Source organism: Brassica napus, chromosome A5 (assembly GCF_020379485.1).
Source record: "Brassica napus cultivar Da-Ae chromosome A5, Da-Ae, whole genome shotgun sequence".
In the NCBI taxonomy this organism is placed as follows: Eukaryota; Viridiplantae; Streptophyta; class Magnoliopsida; order Brassicales; family Brassicaceae; genus Brassica; species Brassica napus.
This window is the reverse complement of record NC_063438.1, coordinates 27603888-27613783: the sequence shown is the minus strand read 5'-3', so window position 1 is coordinate 27613783 and position 9896 is coordinate 27603888. Positions and strand designations below refer to the sequence as shown.

At 36.1% G+C, this 9896-nt stretch overlaps 2 protein-coding genes across 2 annotated transcripts; both read left to right on the top strand.

The window, feature by feature from the left end:
• Window positions 1–2947: 2947 nt before the first annotated feature.
• LOC106345641 (E3 ubiquitin-protein ligase ATL6) lies at window positions 2948–4448 on the top strand. Its single transcript, XM_013784814.3, has one exon. The coding sequence runs from the start codon at window positions 3135–3137 to the stop codon at window positions 4293–4295; it is 1161 nt and encodes a 386-aa protein (XP_013640268.2). The 5' UTR covers window positions 2948–3134; the 3' UTR covers window positions 4296–4448.
• A 1453-nt stretch (window positions 4449–5901) lies between these two features.
• LOC106453031 (DNA excision repair protein ERCC-1) lies at window positions 5902–8173 on the top strand. Its single transcript, XM_013895245.3, has 9 exons — window positions 5902–6208; window positions 6598–6709; window positions 6785–6888; window positions 6955–7054; window positions 7117–7193; window positions 7272–7371; window positions 7448–7519; window positions 7595–7663; window positions 7731–8173. Exons 1-9 carry the CDS (start codon window positions 5937–5939, stop codon window positions 8028–8030), a joined length of 1206 nt encoding a protein of 401 aa, XP_013750699.2. The 5' UTR covers window positions 5902–5936; the 3' UTR covers window positions 8031–8173.
• Window positions 8174–9896: the final 1723 nt, after the last annotated feature.

Genomic DNA, 9896 nt, shown 5'->3' with positions numbered 1-9896 from the left:
TTCAAATAGGTTTGAAACCTTCACTGTCTCCATTTTTCAAGAAATTAGCGATTTTATAGTGGTTATTCCACCATTTTAGAGAGTATTATAAAGTTTTACTATATTAATTGATAAAAAAATTATAATGATTCTCATATACCACAAAATAGAGTTTAACATACATTAATACAAATGTATAATGTGGTTATAAAATTTAAAACAACACTAAAAAGTATAAGCTTTAGTATATAGAGCGTTTAACGTAAAACTCAATATTTCCGTAGGGGTTAACACATAGATTTTGAGAAAAATTCAAAAATATAGCAATATTGCTTTAATGCATAGTTTCCTCTTGTACTAATATATGATGATGATCAAAGAGGTTTGGAACCTTTGTTGTCTCCATTTCTCTAGAGAATAGCGATTTTATAATGGTTCGTCCACTAATTTAGGGAGTATATGAAGTTTTACTAAATTATTTTTTTTTTAAATTGAACGATGCTCATGTACCATTAAATAGAGTTTAGCATACATTAATACAAATGTAGAATGTGATTATAAATTTTAAAACAACACTAAATATTATATGTTTCAGTATATCAAGCATTTACCAAAAACTCAATATTTCCGTATGGTCTTCTTAACACATAGATTTTGAAAAAAATTCCAAAAAATATAACAATATTGTTTTGATGTATAGTTGCATCCTGCAATAACATATGATGATGTTCAAATAGGTTTGAAGCCTTCGTTGTCTCTGTTTTTAAAGAAATTAACTATTTTATAGTGGTTATTTCATCGATTTAAGGAGTATTATACAGTTTTACTAAATTAATTGATAAAAATTATAACGATTTCCACATACCACGAAAGAGAGTTTAACATACATTAATGCAAATATAGAATGTGGTTAGAAATTTTAAAACAACACTAAAAAGTATAAGCTTCAGTATATTGAGCGTTTAACGTAAAACTCAATATTTTCGTATGGGTTAGTTAACACATAGATTTTGAGAAAAATTCAAAAAATATGACAATATTGCTTTAATGCATAATTGTCTCTTCTACCAATATATGATGATGGTCAAAGAGGTTTGGAACCTTTGTTGTCTCCATTTCTCTAGAGAATATCGATTTTATATTGGTTAGTCCACTAATTTAGTGAGTATATGAAATTTTGCTAAATTAAATTATAAAGAAAATTGAACGATGGTCATGTACCATGAAAGAGATTTTAGCATACATTAATACAAATATAGAATGTGGTTAAATTTTTTAAAACAATACTAAATATTATAGGTTTCAGTATATAAAGCATTTTCCAAAAACTCAATATATTCATAGGGGGTTGGTTAACACATAGATTTTGAGAAAATTTCAAAAAATATGACAATGTTGTTTTAATGCATAGTTGCATCATTCACTAACATATGATGATGTTCGAATATGTTTGGAGCCTTCGTTGTCTCCGCTTTTCAAGAAATTAACGATTTTATAGTGGTTATTCCACTGATTTAGCGAGTATTATAAAAGTTTACTAAATTAATTGATAAAAAAAAATTTAACGATTCGCATGTACCACGAAAGAGAGTTTAACATATATTAATACAAATATAGAATATGGTTAGAAATTTTAAAACAACATTAAAAAGTATAAGCTTCAGTATATAGAACGTTTAACGTAAAACTCAATATACTGATGAACTTCAAAAAATTCAAAAATATATATGTAATAATATATGATGATGTTTAAAGAAGTTTGGAACTTTTGTTTTCTCCATTTCTTTAGAGAATAGCGATTTTATAATGTTAGTCCGATAATTTAGGGAGTATATTAATTTATAAAAAAAATTTTGAACGATGCTTATGTAGCATATAAGAGAGTTTAGCATACATTAATACAAATGTAGAATGTGGTTAAAAAATTTAAACAACACTAAAGATTATAGACTTTGGTATATAATGCCAACATGCACCAAGCAAAAAAATGAAGTTGCTAAATATGCGTCTATCTCAGCGTATTAATATTACATCAAACATTCTTTTTTAGGGTTTGAACACGAGGGACATAGTCAATTAAAGCATTCAGCTTCACATAACTCATTTGATTTTCAAGGAAAAAGGTTTCTTTTTTTTTCAGAGGATATCAAGATTGTCACAAACACGTATGTAGTTAAGTTTCTCGACTGGTAGTAAGAGATGCATTCTGTCTTTACTTCCTGAAAGTCCCTGTTGGCGACTCAGTCTAAAATAATTTAGTTTAAATTTCAAGTCAGCGCTTCTTGTTCGACCCATCATGAGAAGTATGACCATAAATAAAGCCAACACCAACCACATCGAGCTTTTGTGGTATAATCTATTTCTTTTGTTGAAAAAAAACAAAAATACTATTTTGTGAAGGCATAACTTGCTAATGGCCTATAAATTTTCGTGTCTATTCTATTTAACCGTGGAACCCGATTCATCAGTAGCTTTGTCGTCTCTTAAAGTCTCTTTTCATTTCTTTTACTTGAGTGGCAAATAGATTCCTGGCTCTTTCAAAATTACAAGATACGCGTCAAGAAATCTAAATGGAAAAAGCTTTTCTATAAGGGAACACCCAATAATTTATGAAAACGAGTCCTTATTCTGGCATCTCTATATAAAAGAGATTCTATATGTTGAAAGTTGAAACTTTTCACACTAAACAAAAAATTCATTCCGCGACATCCAATAAAATGAAAAGAATATAGTTAATTCTTCAAATGATTAAAATCATTAGATGTAGGTTAAAATGTTATGTTAAGCATCAACAGTAATTTATTTTACATAATCCCGAAAATGTGCTAGTTAAAGGAAAATAAGAAACTAAAGAAAGCTTCAGGCTCTCACAAATCATAAATACACTGGCTATCTATATATATGTTGCATGTTGTATTGCTGTTTCACATCAATATCTGATTGATTATACGAATTACACTTAACTAAAGAAATGTAATTCATTGAATGGACGAAGCTTCTTAATGCCACGTGGAACTCAGGGATGAACCAGTTGCTGACATCACTATAACCCATCCCTTCATCGCTGCTTCAAAGCTCTTTTTTTACGCTATAATAATAAACTCACTCTCTTCTTCTCTAACCAAACAACAAACTCAGAAACCAAATAGCAAAACATGAGAAGATCTGATCACGCTTTCTCCGGTGTTTTACCGGTTGTTTTCTTGTGTATATTATCAGCGGCGGAGCTAGTAGCGGGTCAAGGACAGCCCGACCAGAGAAATGAAGTGTATAGCTACGGCAAGATAAGTCCAGCCATGGCAGTGATCGTCGTGATCCTCATCGCTGCTCTCTTCTTCATGGGCTTCTTCTCCATCTACTTCCGCCACTACTCCGCCTTACCCGACGCCGCCGTTTCCCCAGCCGGCGGAGCTAGACCCAGAGGAGTCTTCAACGCGGCGGTGGCACGTGGACTCGACGTCTCCGTGGTGGAGACTTTCCCGACGTTCGTGTACTCCGAGGTGAAGACGCAGAAGCTGGGGAAAGGTGAGTTGGAGTGTGCCATTTGTCTGAACGAGTTCGAAGACGACGAAACGCTGCGTTTGGTTCCCAAATGCGATCACGTGTTTCACCCTCACTGCATCGGTGCATGGCTCGAGGCTCACGTGACTTGTCCGGTTTGCAGAGCGAATCTCGCTGAGCAAGTGGCTAAAGACGAATCGGTCGAACCGGATGTTGAGTTACAGCAGGTGGTGGTGAGTCCCGAACCGGTGGTTATTGCTCCGGTACAGGAACAATCGGTTACGAGTGAGATTGATTCGAGGAGATTGCCTGGAGTACCGGTGGATCTTAAACGAGCCAAGTTCTCGAGATCGCATACGACGGGACATTTGGTGGTTCAACCGGGAGAATGTACCGAACGGTTTACTCTCCGGTTACCGGAAGATGCGAGGAAGAGGATGATGGCGAATTGGAAGCTAAACCGGTCGAATAGTCTTCTTGTTCTTCCTAGGGGAGGGAGCTCGAGGAGAGGTAAACCGATCGACCGGTCAAGAGCTCGGTCTGATCGATGGTTATACCGTAAAACGTCGTCGTTTCTGTGGAGGAGTCGAGATGATGGTTCGATTAAGCTAGGTGGAACCGGCAGCGTTCGAACCAATGCTGTATCGAATTCAACCGGTGATTCGGTACGATCAGACCGGTGGGCTATTCTTAGAAACGCGTCATTTTTATGGAGGAACTCTTCGGTTCAGGGAAGAAAGGACAAGGAAGGAACTTCAGTTAAACCTCCTGGTACAGGTGGCTCAACTAGCGGTTCGGAGAGATTACCGGTTTAGTTGACTTTTATTTGTAGCCGTAAGTACTATTTTCACATCTTTTCCATTTTGTGTGTTGTATGGAAATTTTTGATAAAAAACGAAGTACATTTCCCTAAATTTTATTAGAATTAAATTTTTTGTAACGTGTATATTAATCAAAGTCAAATCCAGAAAAGATCTACATTTTAAAAATAATGTATAAAATAGCTTTAGAAAAGGAGGAAGAGAATAATAGAACGGTGGTGCGGCTTTGATGTAGTGCAAGTTGGTTTCAGCCTTTCAGGGTTGTTAAAAAATAGAAAAAGGTTATTCGTCGACAAAGAATATAGCTATCTGTAAGATAAAATAAATAAGCGAATGGAATATAGTTTGTCGGTTGTTTTGCTTTCAGTAGAATATAGCTCTCTTAATTTTCTTGTACTGTCGTCATGGTTTGTAGTTTGTACAGAAGACTACATGAGCTAACATAACACGGACTTGGTTTTGAAGTACAATGTCAATTACCATTCATTTTTGAATGAGATTGATCATTTTCTTGTACGATATGGAATAAGTGTCATTTATAGAAGAAATGATATACTATTACAGATAATCCTACACAACTTTTGATATATATGACCAACACTATGTATCCGGTCGGATGACAGATCTAATCCGCGTAAGAATAATCATGAGTGACACTAATTAAGAACACAATAAAATATTCGTAGTTAGTGCACAATGCTATTTTTCAGATGTATAACCCATGCGCAAGACATGCATATATCACAACCCTCCAAATGATGCATGTATATATGATAAATAATCTGCCGTGTCTGCTGCCTCCACCTCCCATAATCCATTGCTTAGGTGTAAACTCGACATAGTTATAGACGACAAACAAACACAATTAATGTTTGATTGAACACTATCACGACCAAATTTGTGTAATTTGTTATTTAACTCGAGCAAACCAATTATCCATCCTCTTGTTTTTTCTTCTTTCATTTAGTAAGACTTGAGAATTAGGAGTTGTGTTAAGTATTAACTTCCAGAAGTCATAAAAAACTGATCACGTATATATTGGAGATGGATACATGTTAAACCGGTTTCCTTTCGCTTCGCTGGTTTACTTTATTTATTGAGAATTAATTTAGTTTGGTTTAGTAAGAATACTTGTATATATACTTGTATAGTTGACCGTTGAGATTAATGAGAAATATCTTCATTTCTAACAAACTCTATCTTCATCATCCTCTCAATCAATCCTTGATCGTAATATGGTATCAGAGCCATCGAACTCTTTCTTCCGTTTGATTCTTTGCCGGATCTCATCATTTCCTATCATCTTACGAGCTGATCGTCATCTCCGATGGTTTCGCATAGACTCGAACAAGAGCTTCTACTAGCTCAGCTCATAATCCCCCTCGGATCCTTGATCGTAATAGTTAGGCATATGCAACTGATTTTAATACAATGAAATCGACCATGTCTAGTTTACGCCTCTGATTGAAAAACTGATGTTGAAAGAGTCGCGCATTAACATTTGAGTAACATTATTTATAGTTTACAATCTAGTGGGCTTTGGGCTTGTACAATCAAAGCCCAACAAAGCCTATCTTCTTCCATGAGAAGTTGAGAAGGAGAAAGGAAAATAAAAAATAAAAAATTCAATCACTCATGGCGAACGAGGACGACGAAGTAGAGAAATCACGAGGGACGCCACAACAGATTGGTAACAAACCCAAAACCCAGATCGTAATTGGTGTTCCATCGTACCAGGAAGTCGTGGAAAGCTCACAGACTAAGTCCACGCCACCATCTCTCTTCAAGCCTTCCCAGACTTTCTCTCAAGCATTCGCTTTCGTCAAATCCTCCGACGTCTACTCTGCTCCTCCTCCTCCTCCTCCTCTGACTTCTTCTTCCGGCGCTTCTCATGTGCCCAGTACAAGGTAATTTGAGTATTTTGATGAATGAGTATTACCTCAGGAAAGAACAAAATGTGGATATTGTAGATTCTGTAGCTTTGATCAAAGTGTTCTTAAGTTTGATTGCTGTTGTAAAGTCAAAACCTTTGAATGTTTATTTCAATCGACCATCCTCTTTTTTTCTGATCAAAGTGTTCTGAAGATTGATTACCGTTGAAAAGTCGAAACCTTTGAATGTTTATTGCCATCAGCCATCCTCTGTTTCTTTGATCAAACTGTTCTGAAGATTGATTGTTCGTTGTAAAGTTGAAACCTTTGAATGTTTATTGCCATCAATCATTATAATGATTGCATTGTTTCACGCATACTTAAGTTTCCATGTGTGTTTTTGATGTATGTTGCTTTCACCATAGCCAAACGCCTCAAACAGATGTAGCTTCATCTTCTACTCCTCCTGTAGCTACTGGCTCTCTATCTACGAACACTACTCAACCACGTAACGCGATTCTCGTTAGCAATAGACAGGTGAGCTGACTTCAAACCAACCTCCATGTTCTTTGTCATCATCTGAGTTTTATGTTTATCTAATTGTATTTGCAGAAAGGGAATCCTCTTCTTAAACATATCAGGAACGTGAAATGGGTTTTCTCAGAGATCATCCCTGACTACTTACTTGGTCAAACCACTTGCGCTTTGTATCTAAGGTGAAGAAGCTCTTTAACTTATCTCGCGTTCTAAGTGTCAACGCTAGCTGATTCTCTCCCCTGCAGCTTGCGGTATCATCTCCTCCACCCGGATTATCTCTACTTCCGCATCAGGGAACTACAGAAGAACTTCAAGCTCCGTGTTGTTCTTTGCCACGTCGACGTTGTAAGTTTAAAATCACTGCTCTTAAAACATTGTGTATGCTGTTCTTATGGTTTTTTGGACAGGAAGATTCGGTGAAACCGTTGCTTGAAGTCACCAAAACCGCTCTTCTCCATGACTGCACCCTATTGTGCGCCTGGAGGTAGTATCTCTATCTACATATCAACCTTGCTTCTCGTTTGTACGCTACGTCAAACGTTCTGTGTGAAATCTCTTGCAGCTTGACGGAATGTGCTCGTTACTTGGAGACGATTAAAGTCTATGAGAACAAACCTGCGGATCTCATACAAGGCCAGATGGATACAGACTATCTCTCACGTGTATGGAAACTCTGTTAAGCTTTCTTTTTTTTAGTTTTATAGATTCTCATCTCATGGAGTAAGTGTTGGTTTGCAGCTAAATCATTCTCTTACAAGCATCAGACATGTGAACAAGAGCGATGTAGTCACACTTGGTTCTACATTTGGGGTAGAGCTTCAGAAACTCTATGTTTTATATGATTCAACTTAAGCTGGAAAACTCAAAAACATGATTTTTATGCAGTCACTTGCTCATATAATGGATGCATCCATGGAAGATCTAGCTCGTTGCCCTGGTATTGGCGAACGCAAGGTACATTTTCTTGAAACTTCATGCTTCCTGTGCGGGTCTTGAACTGAGAATCACTTTATAACCTCAGGTGAAGCGGTTGTACGATACGTTCCACGAACCTTTCAAGCGTGCAGCTTCGAGCTACCCGTCTGTTGTAGAACCGACAGTTACGGAGACTGAAGTTCAGAAGGATGTGAACTCAGAGGAACCTGTTGTTGAAGAAGACGAGGATTTTGTGGAGGACTCGAGGAAACGCAAGAAGAAGGAGCCTGAGAAAAGTGTGAAGACTGCGCTCTCGACTGTTTTTGCTAGATACTCTGATAAGCTCTGCAAGAAAAAGGAGAAAGATACAAGAACAGACTCAGATGCTGAAACCCACCAAGATTAACACAAGTCTAGAAATGTAATTATAATGTTAGCTTTGTGTTTGTTTGTTGGGTGCGACTGCTGATCTCTGTAGTGTTGAGTATGTTAGTTACTGAAACCTCTGTATTAATTTCTTACTACCAGTAGTATTAATTTTCTGGACCACTAAAGTCTTATTATATAAAGCACACAGAAATATATTTTAAAATTGAAAGATAAGAACTAGCTTTTTTGTCAACTAGATAAGAACTAGCTTGAAATGATTAGATGTGGTAACACTCTACTTTCACTCGTGAATTAATATTTTCATTAATAATAATACGATAGGTTTGTTATTAGTTTGGTTTTGAGTTTGGATTCGGACAAGAATATGGGTTTGTTGAGTTCCGTTTGGTTTAGAGACATGGAGGGCGCGACTTTCGTGTTTAATTTAATTCGACCGTTTAAACAGCTTTTTGCAATTAGATATTTTATAAATTGTAGTTTTGTTGACATATGTTGGAAATGATTTAGGCGATGTCTTGTCGATCAGAGACACAAACACTTGGACTTTGTGCACCACTCTTCCCTTTAGTTCTTTCTCTGAACACAAAATAAACTCTTTCGGTGTAAATGGTTTTAGATTGCAATCAACAAATAAAGTAAAGTTGCAAAGGACTGGTAAAAGAAAAAGGCAGAGAATATTTGAAGTGTAAGTAAACTGGTCATGAGAGACATTTTGGGTAAACAGGTAAATAAATTAACCTGAAAAAAAAAGTAAAAGTTGAATTTTCTTCCAACCAAAGAAACATCTTATGATCTTTATGTGTGTGTGCATATATATTTTATATATGGGATAGGTGTAACTTGTATAGTGGTATATATGAAAAGTAAATCAAGTTACTGAGGATGTTAGAACATGAGGGGGACAAAAGCGAAAGTTATATTAAAAACATGAAACTATTTACAAGTTATAATTTCTACATAACAGTGGATACATGAATGTGTGTGGTATGTAAACAATGTAGATGCAGTTTTTGGAATTTGGCTTTCCTCTTTTTGGGACGAAAGCAGATGTTTTCAATCTGCTTCATGTCTTCTTAAGCAAACCCAATAAAGCATTTTCCTCTAACTTTTCTTTTTCTTTTCTTGATCCTTGGGATTTGCTCTCTTTTCACTACTACCGAGCATGCCCCAATTCTCTCTTTTTCTTATGGAATTGACCCTTGTTCTAAAAGGCGGCCGCCTAGCCGTATAGTCGGCCGAGTAGTCGCTCCACGTCAATGAACCGACTCGATTAAGACCAATTCGGTCACATTAATCGGACCACATATAGTCGGCCGCCTAACTGATTTAATCGGTTCAAAACCGGTTTCTCAGCGAGTAATTGGCCGTATTTTTGAACTTTTTGACAAGATATTGGGCTTGATACGAAGCCCATCTTGCAAACTAAATATTTTGCTTCTACGTTTATTTATAGGTGATGTTAGATGTTACTTTTGTTATTATTAGACGATGTGGGATGTTAGAATTTCAAGTTTTTTACTTTTTGTATTTCATTTAGTCGTAAATTTTATTGGGCCTAGACTGGATCAAACTTGGAATGAATTTTTTTAACATTTTCACAGATTTTATCGACTTAAGTCAGTAGAACAAACATTAAAAATAAATTATGAGATGGTGGTTTCTAATTTATATGTATAAAATGTAGTATTATACGTATAAAATACAAAAAATTCCTCCCCGTGTACTCCCCGATTTTTTTCCGCTTTTTCAATAAATCGCTAGGCCCACATGTGCCGCACGCGTAGCGCCTAGCGAGTTTCCGAACAAGGGAATTGACCCATAAAAAATCGAGATTTTTACTCAAAGCTCGATGAAACACGGGGCTTTGATTCGTGTGTTTAAC

Excerpts from the sequence above, each read along its gene's own strand:
- LOC106453031 (XM_013895245.3), top strand. The coding sequence starts at position 5,937 with ATGGCGAACGAGGACGACGAAGTAGAGAAATCACGAGGGACGCCACAA. Across the intron at positions 6,710-6,784 it reads TTCTCGTTAGCAATAGACAG|AAAGGGAATCCTCTTCTTAA; the intron begins GTGAGCTGACTT and ends TTGTATTTGCAG. Across the intron at positions 7,520-7,594 it reads CACTTGGTTCTACATTTGGG|TCACTTGCTCATATAATGGA; the intron begins GTAGAGCTTCAG and ends ATTTTTATGCAG.
- LOC106345641 (XM_013784814.3), top strand. The coding sequence starts at position 3,135 with ATGAGAAGATCTGATCACGCTTTCTCCGGTGTTTTACCGGTTGTTTTC.